Genomic DNA, 24205 nt, shown 5'->3' on the forward strand with positions numbered 1-24205 from the left:
AGAAAGAAAGGAGGAGAGAGAGAAAGAACCAGACATCACTCTGGTACATGTGCTGCCGGGGATCGAACCCATAACCTCATGCTTGGGAGTTCAGTCCTTCATCCACTGCTCCACCTCCCGGATCACTCTTTTTCTATTTTTCATCTCTTTCTCTATCTCTGTCTTTCTGCCTTCTCTCATTCTCTATCCTTGTCTTCTGTCTTTATCTCTGTCTTTCACCCTCTATTAAAACAAAGAGTCCAGCCATAATTGTAAACTCACATAGACTGAAAATATCAGTGAAAACTCTGATGGCAAAACAATTCAAAATTTGAAAGAAATTTAAAAGGTTAAGGAGAATAATATGGAATTTAAGAAACAAAATAGAAGTGTGTGTGTGTGTGTGTGTGTGTGTGTGTGTGTGTGTGTATGTGTGTGTCTAGAGCCTGATGGTCCTGTTACTTAGCATCTGTGATATTTGAGTTGCCCTTTGTACTCAGCATGCAGTAGATACAGGGTAGTAGTCAGAGATATCAGGGGGAAATCAGAGTTCCATCTTTGGAGCCTTTCCTTCTGACTCGGTATTTTCTCTCTGAAAAATAGGACACCAATAATTAGATTAGGAGTCAACTCTAGTTTTTTATATTATTTTAAGATTAGTGAACTGAGCTATTTGATTATTCCTGAAAGTCCTAAATCCATTAAGTATCTCTCTTTTTTTATATTTATTTATTTTCCTTTTTTGTTGCCCTTGTTTTTTTATTGTTGTTGTAGTTATTATTGTTGTTGTTGTTGATGTCATCATTGTTAAACAGGACAGAGAGAAATAGAGAGAGGAGGGAAAGACAGAGAGGGGGAGAGAAAGATAGACACCTGCAGATCTGCTTCACCGCTTGTGAAGCGATTCCCCTGCAGGTGGTGAGCCTGGGGCTCAAACTGGGATCCTTATGCCGGTCCTTGCACTTCACTCCACGTGCGCTTAACCCGATGCGCTACCGACAGATTCCCCAATCTCTCTTTTAAAATTTAAAATTTATCTTGTTTTATAGAGAACAGAGAGAAGTTGGGACTGGGAGATAGGAAGGGCTAGAGAAAGAGAGACACCCACAGTACTGCTTCACTGCTTTTGAAGTTTTCCCCTCTACAGGTGAGGACTGTGTGCTTGGATCTGAATACTTGTGCTTGGTAATGTGTGAATTCTATCAGGTGTGCCACCACCTAGCTCCCAATTTTTCCCTCCTGAACTTTTTATATGGGACTTTATTTTTTTCTTGTTGAACTATACACAGTATGGTGAATTCCAAAATGCAGCTCCTTGGAATATACAAGAGCGATTCCAAAAATGGTTCCATGGTTCTGTTCTCAAAGCTGCATCTAGCATGTGTTCAGACTCTGACCACCATTGCTATTCACATATCTACTTGCCCTATACAAAGTCCAGTGGAAACTAAAGAGCTGTTAGACCTAACTGGAAATAGACATAGAATGGATGATGACTTGTTTTACTAGCAGTCTCACACTTACCAACAACTTCCCTGCTAGAAATCCATCACAAAAACTTTGCACATGTTCAACAGAAACATCCTCAAGGGGTAACATGTCCCACTCTTCATCCACAGTTTGGTAAATTGCCAGCGCAGGTAGTTGAGACTCCTTTAGTTTGAAAAATGCTATCACCTTTGCATTTTCCTTCTTACTACTGTCCACCAGAACAAAAAGAATCTGCAGTTGGAGAAGTTTGAACAAGAAATAACGTATTCGAGGCCCTCGGGAGATTTAAACACCTTATCACTGTTAAGTTACACTGATTTAACACATGTTTCATGCTACAAGATTGAAACTGAGTTGACATTCAGCTTAAAGTAGACATCTTATTTTGCATTGCTTTAGTATTCTATTCCTTTGGTCAGATTTATTTAATTGTAAGAACATAGAATTGGAAGACTTTAGTGATTTGCTAAGGAAACACTATAATTTGATAGTTAAATTAGAGAATAAGTTTTTAATTTTTCCACTAGTACTTTCAGACTGATCTAGCCATATTGCTCAGCCTCTCTGAGACTGTTTTTATATTAAAAATGAACTTTTGTTAGAGGGAGATCAAATGAGAGGATGCATTTGATATTTTAGTGCTTTTAGCATATAGTATTTGATAGTGTTTACTATCAAATTTGTCAAGCTTGCCACCCAAATTAGAAACTTTCCCTGTAGTATTCAGGTTAGAAGATCATCTACATTTAGTAATACTGAATACTTCCACTGTTAGGGAAATAACCACTAGAGTATCTACTTATTTCATTACAAAGAAGTTCTCTGTATAGGAAAGATCTCTTATCTAATGTGGTAGCCTTGAGGGCTAGGGAGACAGCATAGGGCATGCAAATGACTTTCATGTCTGAGGCTCTTTAGCCCCAGTTTCAATCCCTACCACCACCATAAGCTAGAGCTAAATAGTACTCTGGCCTTTCTGTATCTTTCTCTCTGCATTTCTCTCATTAAGATAAATAATTATTTTAAAAAAATAATGTGATAACCTTGAATTGGTTGAAGCTTTTGTAATTTCATTGATAACAACCAGAATTGCATAAGGTAAGGAGGGGAAATAAATACATATTTATTGAACATTCAATATGTACTTGGTATGTATTAGGTGTTTTATATGAGAAATAAGCCCCAAGGTCTGAAAACCTAAGAGATTATGATAAAGAGTAAACAAATTGTGGCCAACAGGTCATTTTTATTTTCAGTATCTTTTTTAAATAAGATTTTTGTTTATTTATTTATTTATTTATTTATATTTATTTATTATTAGATAGAGACAGAGAATTTAAAGGGGAAGGGGGACAGAGAGGGAGATAAACAGAGACACTTGCAACCCTGCTTCACCACTCATTAAGCTTTTCCCCTGCAGGTGGGGACCAGGGGCTTGAACCTGGGTCCTTGCACACCATAGTATGTGTACTTAACTACCTAGCCCCTTTTTTCTTCTGTTAGGGCAGAAAATGCTAGCTCTTAACCATACTTATTTTCCTTATTTGTATCACTTCTCTGTCACCGTCTCTCATTTTATTAGTGCCCCAAGTCTGAATATTCACAGGGATATCTCCCATTCTAGACTTACCTTCCTCTGGAAGAGCTTAGCTGCCTCCCGGTATCTGTTCACACTCTCTTCATACTGTGGGGAGGCTTTATTCATAATGAGCAGAAGGTGAATCTGAACCATGCTATTAAATAGGCCAATCACACTCTGACAAAATGAAATGTATTATAGTAGGTAGAATGAAGGAAAGAGGGAGAAAAAAATCATTAGTGAGTAGGTGGACTAAAATATACATGAGAACTATTCATCTGTAATACAAAATGCCAAGTAGCCTCCAAGATGGTCTTCAATAAGTCTAATCCTCTGGTTCTCAGGCAGTTGTGTTGACTCCTTCTTTCTGTACTGAGTAGAGCTGAACTGAGAAATGATGCCATGAAAATGTGACTTCTAAGATTATGTCGTAAAAGATATGGTGGTTACTGCTTTGTTCTTTCTTTTCCCACTCAGTATGGAGAATGGCAGGCCAAATTTAGGGCATTGCAGCAGCCTTTTGGAGTTTGGAGAGATTCACATAGAAAGGATCTAGTGAAACAGTTCACTTGGATAGTGGGCTTCTTTGCCATGTGTGCAACCTAGGTTCTAGCCCAGTTCCCCACCAAGTTGAAGGAAGCTTTGATGCTCTCTCTCCCTCTCCCTCTCTCTCCCCCCAGCCCACCTCTTTCTCCTGTGCTATCTCTATCTAAAATAAAACAACAAAAAAGAAAGGATGTAAGACCTCCAACGAACAACTAGCACTGACTAGCCAGCCATGTAAACTGAGTCATTGGAAACAGATCTCCCATCCCCAGTTAGATCTGCAGATGACTGCAGCCTCAGTCAGTATTCACATCCTCAGTGTTCCCAGATCAGAAGCATTTAGGCATATGTCATCAGTATGACCCAAGGAAGCTGTGAGATTTTTAATTTGTATGGTTTTAAGCTGCCAAATCACAGGGTAATCTGTTAAGTAGCAATAAACAACCAGCATGCCACATAGTAGATCAGTCAGTTTTTTTCATGTAGCTAGAGCCCTCAGATACACTTAAATGTAAATCTTTGACTACATATGAGTAGTGCATACATCTCGAGTGTTTACTAAGTACCAGGCACTGTTTTCAGGTCTTTACCCATAAAACTAATCTAATCCTCAAAGTCTCACTTTTACAAATGTGACATATTAGATTAAGCAACTCTCCCAAAGTCAAGCAGTGATGGTCTTGGATTCATACCAGGCAGTCTGGACTCAGATCTGTTCTCCTAGCCATCAAGATATTCTGCCTCAGGGCTGGGCGTTGGCACACCATGTTAATGGTTTTGTGTGAGGAATGAGGTTCAAACCCTGTTTCCTATGTGCACAGGGAAGCTTCACTAGCAGTAAGGCAGATCTGCAGGTGTCTCTTTTTCTCTCCCTATCTTCCCCTGCCCTCTTAATTTCCATCAGTCCTATTTAAAAAAAAAAAAGGAAAAAAAGGAAAAATGGCCTTCAGAAATGGTAGATTTGTCCAGACACCAAATCCCAGCAATAACCCTGGTGGCAAATATATTTCCTTGCACACAGCCAATTAACTAAACTCCATGTAAGGCAATTATGTCTCCAATGTGATTGCAATAAAGGCAGCTTTGCAGGAGACCAGAAGTATTGGCCCCTTTTTTGCTAATTATAGGTGGTGACTCCCCATGAAATTGTAACTGACCAAGATGGTGGAACTGCCTGAGCTAGATGAGAAAAGGAGACAGAGTTGAATTGTGGCATAAACTACCTCCATTTCATTTTTCTAAATAGTTCCATGAAGGTTCACTTTAAACAAATCCCATTCTTCCCCCCCTCTCCATTTTAGTACAGAAAGCACTGTTGTGAAACTAGCTTGTACACAAGAAAAGAGAAATCATGGATTAGGGAATGTGGACTGAGTTCTAGTATGGTAGGAAAAGGGCAATTTCATGGATCCTTTCAGAAGTTGTACATCTCTATAAATATTCCTCTGTTCTTTGGGTTGGTAAGGAGACTCCAATGGGGTTCTTTCCCTAAACTTCCTCCCTGGAGTTGAAAACCAACTTTCTCTCTTTAAAAAATTATTTATTTGTTTATTTATTTTTTTGTTTTGTTTAGAAACAGAGAAACTGAGAGGGAGAGAGGGAAAGAGATGCTTGCAGCAATTTCATCGCTTGTGAAGCTTCCCTACCACTCTACCCCACCCACCACCGAAGATGAGAACCAAGGGCATGTACCTGGGCCCTTGCACACTGTAATGTGTGGATTCTATGAATACACCACTGCCTGGCCCCTGAAAACAAATTTTCTTAGTTTTTAAATTTGTGATACTGGATGGTAAGTGATGACCTCTTATTTTGTTAAGCTCTGATGCTTAAATTTAGAACATGTTTGCCATAATAGAGGAAAGATAAAGGTTGTTTATTTATTTTACCAGAGCACTGCTCAGCTCTTATTTATGGTGGTTCAAGGGATTCAGCCTGGGACTTTGGAGCCTCAGGCAAGGGAAAGTCTGTTTGCATAATCATTATGCTATCTACCCAAGAGGGTATTTCTTAAACAGAGTAAAGAAACCAAACTTAAGGGATCTAAAGCTACAGTTATTTTGGCAGGAGGCATTTACTGTATAAGAAATTATTAGTTTAATCCTAACAGACACATCCTGATTTTTTAAATTTACCTTTAAGCCTGATAGTAAGTATGTGTGTTAAAATGACTGGGCAGACCAAGTTCTGGACCAGTTGGACCTGCTATAAAACGCTTCCCCAGATGAGAAATAGCTACAGTGTTGTGGACAGGTGTCTAAATGAGAGAAATATTATTTTTTGGGAAATGTAAATGTCACAATAAAAAACTTGCTTCTCTAAAAAATTTCTTACTTTTTTTTGATATGATTTGCTCTAGCTACTAATATATAACTTTAAAAAAGTCATTGTTTTCTTTTTTGCCAGAGTACTGATTAGCTCTGGTTTATGGTGGTACAGGGGACTGAACCTCTGACTTTGGAACCTCAGGCATCAGAGTTTCTCTTTTTAAAAAATATTTATTTATTTATTCCCTTTTGTTGCCCTTGTTGTTTTATTGTTGTAGTTATTATTGTTGTCGTCATTGTTGGATAGGATAGAGAGAAATGGAGAGAGGAGGGGAAGACAGAGAGGGGGAGAGAAAGATAGACACCTGCAGACCTGCTTCACCACCTGTGACGCGACTCCCCTGCAGGTGGGGAGCCAGGGGCTCAAACTGGCATCCTTATGTGAGTCCTTGCACTTTGCCATGTGTGCTTAACCCAATGCGCTACCGCCCCGACTCCCCAGAGTCTCTTTGTATAACCATTATACTATCTACCTCCCCCTCCCTCCACTCCAAAATCATTGTTTTCTAATGTATGAGAAGTCCTTGCCTCTGACTTTGCCTTCAGAACACTGAGACCCTTAGGGCTATGGGTCCAGGGACCAAAGAGTATATTTTCTGGTTCCACAAGTGTTCCTGACAGCGCTATAGACACTTGACCAGAATGATGATGGTTTAAGAGAAAAATGCCTTCTTTGCTATTTCTGTAACACCCCTCCCACCCCAAATGCATGTGCTTGGAATCTTGGCAAAAAGTGGAAATGGAGTCACTACTCCATGCAAACAAACATAGTGTGAGAGGTGGATTGGAATTTTGTCAACAGGAAAAGGGGTGTTTTCTATTGAAAGCTGAGTGGAGCAATGGAAAAACCACAGGATTCAGTCAGAGAGACTGGAAAAAGAAAGCAGGGACAAGTGAAGAGGACTTCCCTTGAAGCACAAGCACAATTTAAGGTTGTTTATTGCGTAGATACTCAGGCAGAGAAGGAGTGTTAAGAAGAAAGGCAAACAAAAGTACACCCTGAAGGCCCAGGGCTGGACAGACTGGGAGAGAAAGACTTTGTCCCTGAAGCTCAAAGTGTTAGTCACACAACCTTGATGATGTGACTTTACCTTTCTGAACCCCTATTCCCTGTCCTATAAAATGGAAATAGAGAGTATTTATATCTGTTTTTCATTTATATATTTATATAGGGGCCTGGTGGTGGCCGACCTGGTTGAGCATACATGTTGCAATGCTCAAGGACCTGGGTTCAAGCACTCAGTTCCCACCTGCAGGGGGAAAGCTTCAGGAGTGGTGAAGCATGTCGGCAGGTGTGTCTGTGTCTCTCTTTCTCTATCACTTTTCCCCTCTTGATATCTGGCTGTCTCAAATAAATAAAGATAATTTAAAAAAAGACAGTATGAACTTAGCAACAGTTAAATTTTCCACCTTAAGTTGTGCCTTTGCTATTTACTGACTGCTTGAATACTCTCTTCTATAGAAAGAGCATAATAACTTCCTCTCTTCTACCTCAAAAATCAGTGTGAGGATGGGGTAGATAGCATAATGGTTATGCAAAGACACTCTCATGCCTGACTTTCTGAAGTTCTAGGTTCAATCATAAACCAGAGGTAAGCAGTGCTCTGGAAAAACAAATTAACAAAATCAATGTGAGGATTAAATGAGAAAATGGGTACAAATAGGTTTTGTAAATTCTAAATCACATGTCATGCATGCAGTGATGTTATTACAGCATTTCTGAGTTGAAAGTTCACTTGAAATTTAGTCTGTCATTGCTAGATCATATTTATCAAATATACACACACACACTTGGACCTATAAGGTAATTCTATAATCTGTATTGTTAGAAGACTAGTAGACTGTCAAACTGAGTGAACCTTCTTACAGACTGTGTAGCATGCATCTCCTAAGGAAGACAAATCTAGAGGAAGACTGACACCTCAGGAGTGTCTAGGCACACAGGAGGTATCTGCCTGAGAGCTCTTAGTGACGGACTCACAGGATGTAGGCACAGAAAATGGGGAGGTGACCTTAGATACTTTTCACAGTATATGATTAGTGGGTTTTATTTTAAATGTTTTCATATCTACTAGTTTACTTTTTTTTTGGTAAAACTATTGTTCACCGGGCCTGAGCAGTGGCATACCTGGTTAAGTGCATGTGTTACCACATATAAGGACCCAGGTACAAGCCCCCAGTCCCTACCTGCAGGGGGAATGCTTCATGAATTGTGAAGCAGTGCTGCAGATGTCTCTTTGTCTCTGTCTCTGACCCTCCCCATTGCTGTTATCTTTCAATTTCTGTCCTTACAAATAAAATGAAGTTTAAAAATTTAAAAAGAGAGAGACGGGTGGTAGTGCAGCAGGTTAAGTGCACATGGCAGAAGCACAAGGACCAGCTTATGGATCTGGGTTCCAGCCCCTGGCTCCCCACCTGGCGGGGGGAGTCACTTCACATGTGGTGAAGCAGGTCTACAGATTTCTATCTTTCTTTCCCCCTCTTTGTCTTCCCCTCCTCTCTTGATTTTTTTCTGTCCTATTCAACAATGACAACAGCAATAACAATAATGACAATAAGGGCAACAAAATGGAAAAATGGCCTCCAGGAGCAGTGGATTTGTAGTGCAGGTACCGAGCCCCAGTGATAACCCTGGAGGCAAAAATAAATAAATAATAAGAGTGTTGGTAACCTAATCTTTAGGAAATAAATGAACCTTCACCTTAGATTTCAGTCTTGTTTCAGAAGGGGAGTGAAGAATACTGTTTGCTACCCCACTAGGAAAAGATAGAAACAGGCTGGGAGTATAGATCCACCTGCTAGCACCCATGTCTAGCTAAAAAGTAATTACAGAAGCCAGAACTTCCACCTTCTACAACCCATAAATAATTTTAGTTCATACACCCAGAGGGGTAAGTGATAGGGGAAGTAAACCAGAGGGCTCTGTACCACCAGTCCACCAAGATATGAAGTGTTTGTCATCAGGAATCTTGTTTTTATACCACCAATGAAAGGGAAGCAAATCTGGAAAACACCAGAGGAAGTCAGGCATGGTTTCACTTATCTAAGAAAGAAGAGAGAGAGAGAGAGTAAAAAGGAAAGACACTTGGAAGTAGTTATAGGCATAGGGGTGAACTAGAAAAGAAGTGAAGGCTGGGCCATAGGGGAAAAATGGGGGAAAATAAATATATAATATAGATAGAGAATCAGACCATATTGGTGCCCTTGGGAGGACTTCTGCAGTTTCCAACGTAGGGGATGGGATACAGAACTGTGGTGGTGGGAACTATATGGAATTATACCTCTATCATTTTACAATTTTGTAAATGTTTATCAAATCACTAATTTAAAAAAAGAGTATTTATGGCATTAAAATTGCCTTCATTGAACTTTCTGGCAGCAGAACTCAGGTTTTTGAAACAGTCACCTTAACTTTGCATTCTGTCTCTTTCTTACTGGTGATGTGGAGGTCATTTCACTTTTCTGTAACTTTGTTTTGTTGAGCAGGGGCAAATCTGTCAATCTTGGAAGGCTGTAGTAGGGATGGCAGTATACACCACTAGATGTTCAATTAATGGTAGTTGCTGTTGTTATTAGTCAGGCAGGAAGAAAGAATCTCAGCTACAAAGACACTTGGACTTAAGTTGTTGGGGGGAAGGGCCACTATTTACCATAGGGTTGTACTCTGTCACCAAGTGGAGGCTGTGGATCTCAATGAAACGGCTTAATTTGGCATCATCAATGTTTTGAAGTTCTTCACTTGCCAAGTACAGTTGTTCGTTATCCACCTGGGTAGCACCAAAGAAGAGACACAGTTAAGTATTCTGTCTTCATTTACTGATAAATATTTCTGTATCCCCTGCCTCATGTCAGGCACCAAATAAAATGCCAAAGGCAAAAAGCTAAATGGGAATCATTTCCTTTTCCTTCTTTTCTCTGTGGGAAATGCAGAGTGCCCCCCCGGGGACATCCTTTTCTGTTCTGTTTAACAAAACTGATGCAGGTGATAGGTGTCCTCACAGGGGAAATCATAGACTTCTGTGTCACCTAGAGAAGAACAGAAATGTTTCTAAAAAGAGGTAGCTCCGGAAAAATGGTTCAAACTTGCTCATATGAATGAGGAGGGAGATTTAAAGAAATAACTATACTTGGAGAGAGCATCAAGGTGAGAGACACTAATCTCTGGGAACAACATTCATTTCCCATGACTATAATAGTATATAGTCATTGTGGGTGGGAGAGGGACAAAAGCAGTGGAGTAGGCCGAGAAAACTCCAAAAGTTGCCTGGAAGCCAAAGTAAGATTATACTCCAGTCTGAGGGTGAGGAGAGTGACTTCAGAATCAGATTTATAGTTCATTTACATACTCTTGTAGTGTGAAACAAAATACACATATAAAGAAAGGTATAAAATAGAATGGAAAAATCAATAAATCATCACAAAGCAAACAGCTGTGGAAGGACCACTCAGAAGGAGGGAAAAAAATAGAGAGTATGTTGGGTTTTGGTACATGCTGGGGCAAAGGGGGAGAGTGTTCTGCTGATTCCTATCATGGGGAGATGAGAAATTGTACCCATGTGTCAAGAGCTATACAGTAAACCATTAACCATTCAATAAAATTATATATATATAGTATATTACCTGAACCCCTGAAGTTCTCTGTATTCCCTTCTAATTGATGATCCTATTTTGCCAAAGATACTTTGAGATCACTTTGAAGGTAATTTTTTTCTCTGACACCTTTTTCTGTTTTTCTCTGAATGTGAGTTACTATTATATTTCGCAGCTAAGAATAAACTAGATGTGTATAACAGTTAATTGTGTAGGTAGGTATATATATGCATATATCTGGGTATAAATGTATATTTATTTATTTATAAAGATGTATATAGATCACAGTGATCCATTTCAAGGGCTGAGATTATTTGCATCCATAGCCTTTGGACTGATCTACTTATGGCTCATCCTTCATTTGGAGTATTGCTCTTTTGGGTACAAAGTGCAACAAAGTACGTCTAGATCAAATTTTTTAGCCTCCTTTTCTGGGCCCTGGATTCTAATATTTATTTTTCTTACTATTTCTTTTCTGAAGCTAAAAAATACTAGTAAACTTGTAAGCTTCTTGGCTGCATCTTCTAGAACTAACAAGAGTTACGTAGATAAAAAACAGTCCCAATAATGCATTTACTTTTTTGGTTACCATCTTCAGATTTTACTGCTCACATTTTCCCCTTTCTCCTACCAATTATCCACAGTCTCATTATTGTTATTACTCTTCTGAACATTTTTTGTTTGAAAGTTAAAAAAATTATTTTGTTTCCTGTTCCAGTCTCCCCATTTTAGAATAACCATCCCACAATACTCAAATTTCTTAAAAGATGGAAATTCATATTGCCAATCCTTGTTTCCAGAGTTTCCCCATCTCTTCATAATGTACTTATGCCCAGAGAGACATGATAGTGCTTCCATAACCCATAGCAAATATTCTTACAGATAAAATGTTAAGGACTAGCTCCTAAACTATTGTGTCTTCTAAAATAATTTGAAACACATTTGAGATCTTAGGCTGCCAACTCTTAGATATTTCCATAACCTTTTTGCCTTGTTCTGCTGTCTCTGATTGGTCTTTCTCAGTCAGATCATGTCATGAATCAGCACCACCCTTTTCACTCTCAAGATACTTCCTCCCAGTCTCCTAACAAAGTGAGAACTAAGTTTATTTTAGTTTATTGAGGAGAGGATGCAGACCCAGACAAGTAAAAGTCACTAAATGCTTAAGATTTCGAGATTGCTTATTATTGTCAAGCCATGATGATCCTTACTGTTTACTTTTCAAATCTTTTATATAAGATGGTATCCCCTTACTTACAAGCAGTTAAAACCTTAATTAAAACCTCCAACAAGCCCAAAACACTTTTCAAGAATAACTTTATTAATTCTGGATATATCGAATTCATTTGTGCATGATGAATTTGTTGAGTGACTAATATTGAATATATGTTAGGCACTGAGACAAAAAAAATGCTGATGCTCACTCAGGTAGTAATTTATGATAGCTGTTCACAATTCAGATTTAAAAAACAAATAACTGCTGAGGAGAGAAAATAAAGTTGTATTAAAAAATTTTGTGTGAGAGGGGATCAGAACCACAGGATATTTTGAATTGTGAACTCCTGTTGTCTATTAAACATTCACAAAGTTCTAAGTTTAAATAGCTTACGGCAGAAATCTATAACCAAGAAAAAAAAGATTTCCATAGATGGAGTCCTTGCCTATCCTTCTACCAGGCCCTCCCCAAGCCAATAAGAGTGAGGAGAGAAAGGAAATGAGCACAGGACCTTTGCTGCTGCCTAAGATTTGCTTGGCCAGCTGGTGCATCTCCTGCATACTTAAGTCTTTGCTAATAGTCAACACCAAAATCATCATTACTAAAATCACATCCACAGCCCTTTCAGCATTGAACATGTCTAAATACTTCCTGACTTTTTCTCTAGGAATTCATGAGCTTGGAGTCTCCTGTGCCTCAGCTAACCTTCCTGGTATAGGTATAAGCCCCTCTGCACTCTTCCAGGCCATCTCTTACATTTTCTAGAACAGTGAGAACAGGAAACACCAGTTATTCCAGATGTTTCTGGACTTGAGGGGGCATATCCCAGGCAGAATACATTATGTAGTAATAACATCCTTTAAGAAAAGATGTCGAGACTGGGCGGGCTGATAACCCTATGGAAAAGATGTAGAGAACTTTAATAAAAACCTGAAATCTCTAGTTTGTAGAGCTTCTTTCAACAAAATGATTATTTCACTATTTCTTAAATTTTATAAAGCCCAAAACATTCATGTGTAGGGTTTCTGGAAACAATATTTGAGCAGGAAATCTCCCTTCAGTAAAAGAAATTAGTTGCATAGTGCACTGGAAAGAAAAAATCTGACCCTAGAATCAAGAATTGATGAGAGTTTTCACATATATTTTTATTTTTATTAGGGCACTGCTCTGCTCTGACGTATGGTGATGCAGGGGATTGAACCTGGGACTTTGAAACCTAAAGCGTAAGAGTCTCTTTGCATAACCATTATGCTACCTCCCCACCCATTTATAAATATATTTTTCTAGCTTTTAGAAATAACTTTTCCTAAAATATATTATTTTCCTCCCCCAGAAAAGAGTCACTATAAGAATAAACATAGTAGCAGGAGGGTTGCCACCTTAAAATACCACTTTGAGGTATCCCAAGAGTATATAAAGTAGAATATGTTATATATAAGATACTAGACAATAACAGTAGAATTAATGCTTTCTGTTTACTAGAATTTTATCAACATTCTTTTGAATTTTATGGATTTCTTTAATTAAGAACTGGGTTCTCATAAAGTCTATTACAACTACATTATAGTACTATGTATCTTGAATTTCACTACCAAATCATTTGTTAAGCAAATGCCTGATCTTCCTTCCTTCCTTCCTTCCTTCCTTCCTTCCTTCCTTCCTTCCTTCCTTCCTTCCTTCCTTCCTTCCTATGTCACCATTGGAGAATTCACCACTGCGAGCTGACTTCTTCAGATGAAAGAAAAAGAAAGAGATAGAAAGACAGATGGAGAAAAGAGAAGATGCCACAGCAAATATGCTTCCCCCAGTGAGGTGGGAGTTGGACTTGAACCTGGGTCTTGTGTATGACAATTCAGGAATCCTCCCAGGTGACCTATTGTGTAGATTTACAAAACAAATAAATTCTGAGAGAAAATAGTCAAAATAATAGAATCTTGGGGAGGGTACTGAAACCACAAGGTATTTTAAATTATTTTAATTTGTAAATAAAAAAGATTTAATTTTATGAGAGATAGAGAATGGTGAAGGTATAGTAGAAGACTAGAGTAACAGCTGGCATGTGGTGGTGCCAGGGATAGAACCTGGGGCTTCTTGACCTCAGGTCTGCAAGTCCTGTATGCTAACATTGAGCAATATTACTTGCTTTATTTTTACTGCCTTAACACACACACACACACACACACACACACACACACACACACACACACACACTAATAATTTGGCATACCTTACTTTACTTACTTGATGTATTTCTCACAATTAATTTTTATGAACTACTTCCTTATTCCTTTGTTTGGCAGTTTACATTTCTTTTATTTATCTCTCCCAGTCTCTCCCTCTCTGTGTGTGTGTGTGTGTAGTCAGAACCTCACACACACAAAATTTCACAGCTCCTGGGCTGCTGTTACATTCAAAATGAGATAGAGAGAGCAGGAGAGACCTTGCAGCACCAGAGCTTCCCCTAGTCTCATGTCATCTCCCAGACAGTGCTGGATTTGAACATGGGCTGTTTTACTATATGTATGACGAGGAAAGTGTCTACTCCCTGAGCTATCTCTTTGACCCTTGAAAATGTACATTTCTTTTTTTTTTAACTTTTTAAATTTTTTTTTTTTAATTTTTGAGAGAGATTCAGAGAGAGAAAGACACAGAGAGAAACACCAGAGCACTGCACAGCTCTGGTTTATTGCGGTGCAGGGGATTGAACCTGGGACTTTGGAGCCTCAGGCATGAGAATCTCTTTGCATAACCATTATGCTATCTACCCCCACCTGAAAATGTACATTTCTTATTACATGCACCCAACAAATAACTGTAAAGGGAATGAAGAATGTCTCTACTCTGTTTCTATTACTATCGCATTAGGTCAAAGTTTGGCTGATTATATTCTTTTCCTTTTTTTCCTTTTTCTTTTTTTTTCCTGTATTTTATTTATTTAGAGAGTAAAACTCTGTCACATTTAGTCCAATTCTTAGTTGTGCTTGCAGTGTGTGTTTCCTTCTAGTGGAACTTGAGTTTCACGACCTGGAAAAATGAGCTTCTTATTCTTTCTTAAAAGTCCCAGACCCTGAAATTGTCAGTTATTAGGATTATGCACACACACAGACTGAGGCTCAGTTTGAGGTTTTGAGTAGTTACTCAAATACGTTGACTTTCCTGTGCACTTGTATTGAGGAGAATCAAGCTCAGGTTGATGTCCTGGGAACCAGTGAGGTTCCCACTTAAATCTCTGAGTTGGAACTGTCAGTTTGCTGCTGTAGCTTGCATCATATGTTGTTTCAAAGTAGTGTCCAAACTGGGAGGTAAGGGGTTGGGCTGCACAATATTCATATATATATATATATATTTTCCCTTTTGTTGCCCTTGTTGCAATTATTATTGTTGTCGTAGTTCTTGGATATGACAGAGAGAAATGGAGAGAGGAGGGGAAGACAGAGAGGAGGAGAGAAAGATAGACACCTGCAGACCTACTTCACCGCCTGTGAAGCGACTCACCTGCAGGTAGGGAGCCAGGGGCTCGAACCGGGATCCTTAAGCCAGTCCTTGCGCTTTGCACCACCTGTGCTTAAGCCACTGCGCTACCACCCTACTCCCCACAATATTCTTTAGGTCATATCTCTCCTGGTTCCAGTTGCCCACGAGTGTGCGTCTGAATAGGCATTCTCAGTAGTGGTGCATCTCCATCCATACTGAAAAAACTTGGACATATCATTCCAGTCTGTTCATACTTCAGCATGACCATTTGCATTAATGAGGCTGCCATAGTGAGGGTTTACAAGATAGCAGGCAAGAGACTATCTCTGGAGATATCCTGAGCAGCAGGGACAAATGGAGGCAGTCATTTTGGAGATGGAGGCTGCTTGCTATCCAATCCTCTAGGATAAGAACCTCAACCACGACCCATTTCTTCAACTATGAACTCACTTCACTTTTGCCTGCCCTCTACCCTGCTTGTGACATCATGCAGGTGTAGCAAAGTCACTCAGCTCCACCCTTCTGCTAAAAGACACTTATTTTGATGTTCCTGAGAGGATGGGCAACAGAAGGGACACAGGGTAGGCATTTAGCTTTTTTCACTCATAGCTGTTTTCCTTCCCAGATGCTTTTTTTTCTTTTTGCTTTCTCTCTTTTTTTCCTTCTTCTTCTTTCTTTTTCTTTTTCTTTTCCTTTTTCTTTTTCGTTTTTTCCCTCTAGAATTTTCTCTAGGGATCGATGCTGGCTCTATGAATCCACTGCGCCTGGCAGTCATTATTATTATTTTGCCTCCAGGGTTATTGCTGGGGCTCAGTGCCTGCACCACAAATCCACTGCTCCTGGAGACTATTCCTCCCTCCTTTTGTTGCCCTTGTTATTATTGCTGTCGTTGTTGTTGGATAGGACAGAGAGAAATGGAGAGAGGAGGGCAAGACAGAGAGGGAGAAAGATAGACACCTGCAGACCTGCTTCACCACTTTTGTGCTTAACCTGCTCCGCTACCACCTGACCTCTGCAGTAATTATTTTTTCCTTTTTTTTCCATTTTATCTGATAGGACAGAGAGAAATTGAGAGGGGAGGGGGACATACAGAGGGAGAGAGAAAGCTAGACACTTGCAGACCTGCTTCTCTGCTTGTGAAGCATCCCCCCTGCAGCTGGGGAATCCAGATCCTTGCAACTGTCCTTCCACATAGTACAATGTGTGCTTAACTGGGTATGCCACTGCCAGGCCCTAATTATATTTCTTCAGTCTAATGCTCTCCCAGCTGAGCTATTTCAGCATGTATATTTCTTAAAATATAGAAAGACTTGAGAAAAATCCAAAGCAGGGTCACCATTAAAATAATATCTGAAGTTCTATTTCAGGACACTCTCATAGTTTAGTCAGCCCAGAACCAAGTCTGTACTAGATCAACAATAATTATCTATTAGAGAACATGGAAGGTCTTCCAGCAATTACACTTACAAAATACAGGCTATCACATGTAACAAACAGGCTGGTTATCATATACAACTTTGTCCCATTTTTATGTAAATTTTTCTGTGCACATTTATACATGCACTAATCTGGGAGAATGTGTTCCATGAAAATTGTATTTTTTGGTCTGTTACTGCTACAATATTTCAGGTACCTGGTAATGTCAGCTTATTATGGTATTACTTTTTCACTTGCATTATTTCAACTAATTTATAAAGATATTTTTAAAAGTTGAAAATCCTATACATCTAAATTCTGTGGTTTCTTCAAGAAAATATATACTGTTTAAATTAAATCTGGAGAAGTAGTTCTGGGATATGATTAAGGAAACTGTGCCAGAAGAATATAGAAATGGCTTAGAAGAAAGTGGTTTACGGGAAAAAAAGGTTCTAGGAGATGGCTCGCTCCTAGTAGTAGACTGGATTTGAGCACTGGCCACCACATGGGAGCACAATGCAAAGAGGAAACTTCAGAATTTCACAAGCAGTGAAGCAGTGCTGTGACACTTCTACTTTTCTTACTCTTTCTCTCTCCTTTTCTGTTTCTTAACTACTCTTCAGAGAAAGAGAGAGAAGGAGAGAGAGGGAGAGAGACACCACCACTGAGGGTGAGAACTAGAGAGGGAGTAGGTAGAGTAGAAGAAATATATGCATTAGAGGAGAATTAGGGGCCTTGGTGTATAGAATTTAGGAGTAAGAACAAGTTTTCTTCAGGGATGAGTAATTCAGAAAGTCACTATAGGGGCCGGAGGCAGTGCAGTGGGCTAAGCGCACATGGTGCAAAGCTCAAGGACCAGCGTAAGAATCCCCGTTCGAGCCCCCAGTTCTTCATCTGCAGGGGGGTCGCTTCACAAGCAACCCCTGTCTGTCTTCCGGTCCTCTCTCAATTTCTCTCTGTCCTATCTAATAACAATAACAATGATAAAACAACAAGGGCAACAAAAGAGAAAAGAATGACCTCCAAGAGCAGTGGATTCCTAGTGCTGTCACCAAGCCCTAGCAATGGAAAAAACAAAAAGTTACTATATTAAAGCAGAAAAGAAAAGGTAGACTTTGGAGTCAACAATGCTGGGTGAAATGAGATGTCTTGTTACTCTATAGTTGTGAGACTCAAACAACTGAATGAATCTCATGGAACTTTTGTTTCTTTAATAATAATGCAGGGATGTAATTATTTCATCAGATTCTTGTGAGAAATTGGAAAACACTTAACATGGTGCCTATAATGACTCAGACACTAAAACAAGCAAACAAACTATAGAGTTAAGGTAAAATTAGGTGACAGGAATCTTACAAGTTCCTGTTTCCCAATGTAGAAAAAATAGTTTTCACTGGTGTTCTCGTCTTAAAAAAAAATAAAGCCACTCTAAGCGTATGAACAATAATAACCCTATCAAAATATGTACTAAACTTTTGAAAGTATAAATTGAGAAAAAAGTGTTTATCCAAAGTGGCATGGCACAAGTTGAACCTTTCCCAGATCTGCCAGTGGAGTAGGATAGGGATCAGTGTATTTGTTTTTGGTATGAAACATAAATAATCTTGTCCACAAAGGTCCCAAGAGTTCATTCAGAGTAGGTCTGTCACAGCTAGTAAACAAAAATCAGATGCTGAAGAAGAGTGAACAGTTCTGGGAATTCATCAACAGAGTTCTATAAAGAATTAATCAAAACTAGTGTGCCCATTCAAATGTGTAAAGTCTATGGAGACACTGGAATCGATAGCACTTGTTTTCTTTCCTCACATGTGTTTCTTGGTAGTACTAAGGTATTAATCAGGCTTTCATAAGATCTGTCAACAAACATCTGGGAAAGAAGTGCTTGTGGAGCTGATGTCAATTACGAATTTTGCACTGAGGGATTATTACACATGGTTCAATGTTAATATTTAAAGGCATTAGCATGACCTTGTTTTATCATTCTTTTTTTATAATTTTATTTTTTTTATTGGATAGAGACATCCAGACATCGAGAGGGAAGGGAAGATCGAGAGGAAGAGAGAGACAGAGAGACACCTACAGCACTGCTTTACCACTTTCAAAGCTTTCCCTCTGCAGGTGGGAACCAGGGACTTAAACCTGGGTCCTTGCACATTATAACATGTATGTTCAACCAGGTGCGCCACCACCTGGCCCTGCTTTATCATTCTTATCAAAGTTTTGTTTTTTTAAAAAAATTTTTTATTTATTTTTAATAAAGAAAGATAAATTGTGAGGGGAGGGGGAAATAGTGCGGGGGGGAGACAGAGAGATACCTGCAGACCTGCTTCACCACTTGTGAAGTTTCCTCCTGCAGGTGGGGGCCAGGGGCTTGAAACCGGTTCCTTACACACTATAACGTGTGTGCTTAACCAGGTGCGCCACTGCCTGGCCCCTTTTTTATCAAAGTTTTTTTTTCCCTGTTTGTTTGTTTTTGTTTTTTAACAGAAGAGTTTGATTTAATCCTATTTCACTCTGATGAAAACAAGCTTGCTGCTCAGGCAAGGAAAGAATTGTAGGAAATCTGGTTTCCTCAGACATAATGTTGGAGGTGAGAAGGTTCCTCTGACACTTTCCAAGAGTCTTCTAGATAGCAGAGATATATTAGAGCCGTCTTTGTAATACAAAAATGAATAAGCTATGATTCTTGACCCTGGAGAGCGTATGGTCTAATGTGATATGTGAGACACACAGAACTACATGTCATACTCTATCAGGTGGTCAATTTGGAGATTCTAGGGGGACTTTCTTAAGGCTGAGATGCTTAAGCCAATTCACAAGACTTTAAGGAAGAGTTAGTTGGGTGAAGTTAAATTCAAAAGGGATCTTTGGGACTGGGGAGAATTCTAGGAAGAGGAGCAGACTGTACAAAATTGTTGGATTTTGTTGTTATATTACGGTTGCATCCAGATGGGACCATGCTGGAGAAGAAGGTAGTGACCAGGTCATAAAGACTATACATTTCTTGAATAGTGCACTGCTTTGTCATGTGTACGACCAAGGTTCGAGCCCAGCCCCCACTGCATTAGAGGAAGTGTTGGTGCTGTGGTCTCTTTCATTCTCTGTCTGTTTGTCTGTCTGTCTGAAATAGTCATCTTGGAGTGGTGATTCCCTGTTCGTGTTACTCCCCTAACCTAAAGATTGTGGGTACTTCCTGGCTGAGTGCACATGTTATAAAGTGCAAAGACCCGAGTTAGAGCCCCTGGTCTCCACCTGCAGGGGGAAATTTTTGTGAGTGATGAAGCAGTGCTACAGGTGTGTCTCTGTATCTCTCCCTTTCTATCTCCCCCTTCCCTCTCGATTTCTGCCTGTTTCTATAGAATAAACAAAGATAAAAAATAAAAGAATAATATTGTGGGTGCTTTCCATTGTCATTCAACTTAAGTGGTAATTTACTAATTCATGCTTTCCATAATTTTGTTCTAATCAGTTTTCTCTGTAACATGCATCCTGAGATCCAGTCAAAATGGTCACTGTTGTTATTATTATTAGTTTTACTAGAGCACTGCTCAGCCCTAGCTTATGGTGGTGTGGAGGATTGAATTTGGGACTATGGAGTCTCAGGCATGAGAGTCTGTTTGCATAACCGTTATGCTATAATGAATACACAACCAAAGATAATAAGTTCCTAAGATAGGAAGAATGTTTGAGCTGCCCTCTCAACTTACCACACGAAAGAGGACAATGGTGTTCCCAGTGATATTGTAGTGGGACAGGACCTCGGGATCAGTGCTGATTCCAAAGGATACATCTTGGAATTTTTGCACCATGCTGTGGAATATGGGTACTGCTGGTATTTCTAAATCCTAAAGCAAAGCAAAGCAAAGCAAAACAAAACAAAACAAACAAACAAAAAACAAGAGGAAAAAGAGAATCTCACAAAGATTATTTCATTTCAGAGAAGAGAGAAATATGTTCACTCACACTAGAAATCAGTGACTTGATTAGTGTTCAATGAAACATTTGCCTGTAAAAATGCTGACTGAATCTGCAGTGGCATTGTTGAATTTTCCTTCTCAGATGGATTAATAGCTAACTACAGAATTGTGGCCAGGTCCTGAGCAGCTGCCTGATTTTACCACAGAACTTCTAGATAAATAGTTGCTGAGTGAGGTCCAGGGAGGGAAACGTTCTGGGAACAACTTGTGGAGGAAAGAACTGTTTTAAAATATATATATGCCAAAGGGTGAAAACAAAAAGCAAAAAGAAATTAAAGCAGAATCCTAGGTGTGTGATTAGTAAAGGTTTGCGAAGGATGTGCAAGAACAATCTCCCTCCTTCCACTGTATCTAAATCCATGAAAATTCTATTTGTACTTTGCTTCAACTCTAGAGGCCAGGCCTATGGAATGGAGCAGGAAAATGACTTCTGAAGCCAAGCAGAGGGAGTTAGTCCATCTCTCATCTGAAAGCTTTATTATTATTATTATTATTTAGTTAGGAAGGAATGTTAATCTAAACTTCCCCCATTTTTCGTTTCCTTAGGATGGGATTGCTTGTGGGTCAAACGAAGGCATCTGGTGGCTGTTGAAGTTATTGCAGCCTTCTCTCGCCCCTCTTTCTTGCCACTCCCTGACTTTCTGAAGCTGGCTGTTTTTGTCCACAGCTCAGCTCTCTCATCTCTAAAATATGTGTTCCTCTGTCTGCCCACTTACATCTTAGTGTGGCTTTTCCCAGCTGTGTACACAAAACCTGCAAGGTGATTGTGAGCTGGCTTTAGTGAGTGGAAACAAATGGGAGGTCTGCAATGGGAGAGCAGCAGCACAGTCTGTGGGTGAGAAGAACACTAGATGCCACCTTCAGAGAAAGATAAAACATCTGGAACTAAGCCTCTCATTTATAATGGAGAATGAGGGACCACCTGTTAAGAGGCTTTAGACAGAGGAAACAATGGACTAATGAGTTGTCTGGAGACTAGAAGTTGGGTTTACTCTGGTCCCTGCTTCTGTTACCAAATATTGACTTAAGATTCAAAACATCCATTGATGAGAAAATCCAGCCAGCAGCCTTAGAACTCTCCAAGAAATTCAAAATATTGGGAATGTCCTGAAACTGAGAAGTTTTGATTGACAAGCTGAAAGCTGACTATGTTGCCCTTGATTTCTAATTCAGAGCCATCTGTCCAGAAGGTGATTATTGTGGTTCACCTGAAGAAGGCTGCTGGTTCTTTGAGGAATATCTTTTGGGGTATCTAGACAAACCTGGAAGAAGCCTATGGCAGTCACCTCAGCACCAGCAATAAGTTCCATAGTAGCTGGGACATCTGTGAGCCTCACAGGTTCCTGGGAAGTACTGGAAACATCTACGTGGTGAGAGAAAGAGTGAGATAGAGAGAGGCAAAAGTGGGTGCCGGGCGGTAGGGCAGTGGGTTAAATACATATGACGTGAAGTGCAAGCACTGGGGTAAGGATCTCTGTTGGAGCCCCCAGGCTCCTCACCTGCAGGGAGTTGCTTTACAAGCGGTGAAGCAGGTCTGCAGGTGTCTGCCTTTCTCTCCTCCTCTCTGTCTTCCCTTCATCTCTTGATTTCTCTCTTTCCTATCCAACAACAGCAATAACAACAACAACAATAAACAACAAGGGCAACAAAAGGAAAAAAATAGCTTTCAGGAGCAGTGGATAAGTAGTGCAGGTACCAAGCCCCAGCAATAACCCTAGAGGTAAAAGGAGAGAGAGAGAGAGAGAGAGAGAGAGAGAGAGAGAGAGAGAGAGAAGAGAGAGAGAGAGAGAGAAGCAGAAGTGGGAGAGGGCAGGCACTGGTACACCCAGTTAAGCACATGCAGTAAAGTGCAAGGACCTGCACAAGGATCCGTGTTCTAGCCCCAGCCCTCTACCTGCAGGGGGGACCGCTTCACAAGCAGCGAAGCAGGTCTGTAGGGGTCTCTCTTTTCTCTATCCCTATCTTCTCCTCCTTTCTCAGTTTCTCTGTCTTATTTAATAATGTGGGGGAAATGGCCACCAGGGGGGTGTCGGGCGGTAGCGCAGTGGGTTAAGCACACTTGGAATGAAGCACAGAGATCCCTGTTCGAGCCCCTGGCTCCCCACCTGCAGGGGAGTCACTTCACAGGCAGTGAAGCTGGTCTGCAGGTGTCTATTTTTCTCTCCCCCTCTGTCTTCCCCTCCTCTCTCCATTTCTCTCTGTCCTACCCAACGACGACAGCATCAATAACAACAACAATAATAACTACTACAACAATAAAAACAACAAGGGCAACAAAAGGGGAAAAAAAAAAGTGGCCACCAGGAGCAGTGAATTCATAGTGCAGGCACAGAACCCCAGCGACAATCCAGGAGGCAAAAAAAAAAAAAAGAAGAAGAAGAGAAGCAGAAGGTTTGGGGGTTCTAAATGTGGATGGAGTAGCCATAGTTAAGGGTACCTATACATTCTCTGTGATCCAACGCCAAAGGGTGCTGTTATCATTCAAAGGTTTTACATTACTAACATGGAAGGTGACTCCATATCTTCTCTCGGATGAATCATCCTAGACTCCCTTCTTCTCCACAAAGCTGTACAAGCCTTTTTACAGTACATTTCTGGAAGTCTTTCTATGTTTAGAGGAAAAGCATCCATAGTGTCAACTTGTTTTCTTTCCTCCTAATCATCCTCTCACCTTATGGCCACCCAAGTGTTTTTGCCTTTTACCTGAGGATTCCTGGGCTTCTGCAACAACTTCTGGGGACAGCCAACAAGTGAAGAGAAATAATAGAAACAGGCATCTGAATGAGACAGCTTCCATTGTTTTGCTCCTGCTCCTACACCTGCTGCAGACCCAAGACTTTGTGTTTTGAGATTCTGATTCAGGGATGTTCACTCTGTAGTTAATTGACTTTGGTGTTTATAGTGCTCTGGGAACTTTGCAGCTGTCTCTAGAGGAACCTTCAACTTCTGAGATAAAAGACCAAGTTCACTAACAGAGCCTTATAACCTAGCCAACCAGAAGGTCAAGTCTATCATTTAAATGAAAAAGGAAGAAATATTCTATACTAAGCACTAGGAATACGAACATAATGACGATAAAATCCAGTCCCTGCTAGCTCATAGTGTTAATATGAGAGATAAATAAACGTCACGTAATAATTAAATGGAAGTTGACAAAAATTGAGAAAATCCTATGGTGTTGTGAAGAGTACAAACTATAGGAATTAATGTAGGACAATAATGGCTTCAGCAATGACTTTATCATATAAGAGACACCCCAACAGACTCCTGGGTAAATATTATTTTCCAGGCAACAAAAGATGGAAAACTTTATGGAATGAGCCAACCACAGAGTAAAGATAATGTGTGACAGAACTGTCTATAAATGACTATCTGGAAAAACATGGAGTGAAAAACATGGGCATGAAGGCATACTGAGACCAGATCACAGGGAACCATATATACTAAATAAAGGAACATCAGTTTGAATTTGTGTACTTTGGGGGCCCATGGGAAAACCTTAAGCAAAAGAGAGACTGTATCTGATTTGGTTCACAGGTGCCTGTAAAAATCTGAGTTCCCCACAGATAACAGGGCATATAGTTCTGAAACTTAGGAAAATCTTCCTTAT

General features: G+C 39.9%; 1 protein-coding gene and 1 pseudogene across 1 annotated transcript; both read right to left on the minus strand.

The window, feature by feature from the left end:
• Positions 1-425: 425 nt before the first annotated feature.
• Positions 426-23392, minus strand: ERP27 (endoplasmic reticulum protein 27). Its single transcript, XM_007533146.2, has 7 exons — positions 23299-23392; positions 21858-21958; positions 20326-20463; positions 9573-9689; positions 3101-3226; positions 1504-1701; positions 426-571 (listed from the first exon to the last, which is right to left on the minus strand). Exons 1-7 carry the CDS (start codon positions 23390-23392, stop codon positions 524-526), a joined length of 822 nt encoding a protein of 273 aa, XP_007533208.2. The 3' UTR covers positions 426-523.
• LOC103122537 (cilia- and flagella-associated protein 68-like) lies at positions 14248-16000 on the minus strand (annotated as a pseudogene).
• Positions 23393-24205: the final 813 nt, after the last annotated feature.

This window comes from Erinaceus europaeus, chromosome 7 (genome assembly GCF_950295315.1).
Source record: "Erinaceus europaeus chromosome 7, mEriEur2.1, whole genome shotgun sequence".
NCBI lineage: Eukaryota > Metazoa > Chordata > Mammalia > Eulipotyphla > Erinaceidae > Erinaceus > Erinaceus europaeus.

Coding starts and splice junctions, on each gene's coding strand:
- ERP27 (XM_007533146.2), bottom strand. CDS start 23,392: ATGGAAGCTGTCTCATTCAGATGCCTGTTTCTATTATTTCTCTTCACT. Junction 20,464..21,857: donor CTGCCATAGGCTTCTTCCAG/GTTTGTCTAGAT, acceptor GCTTTGCTTTAG/GATTTAGAAATACCAGCAGT. Junction 9,690..20,325: donor CCATTGTCCTCTTTCGTGTG/GTAAGTTGAGAG, acceptor GGTGCTACCCAG/GTGGATAACGAACAACTGTA.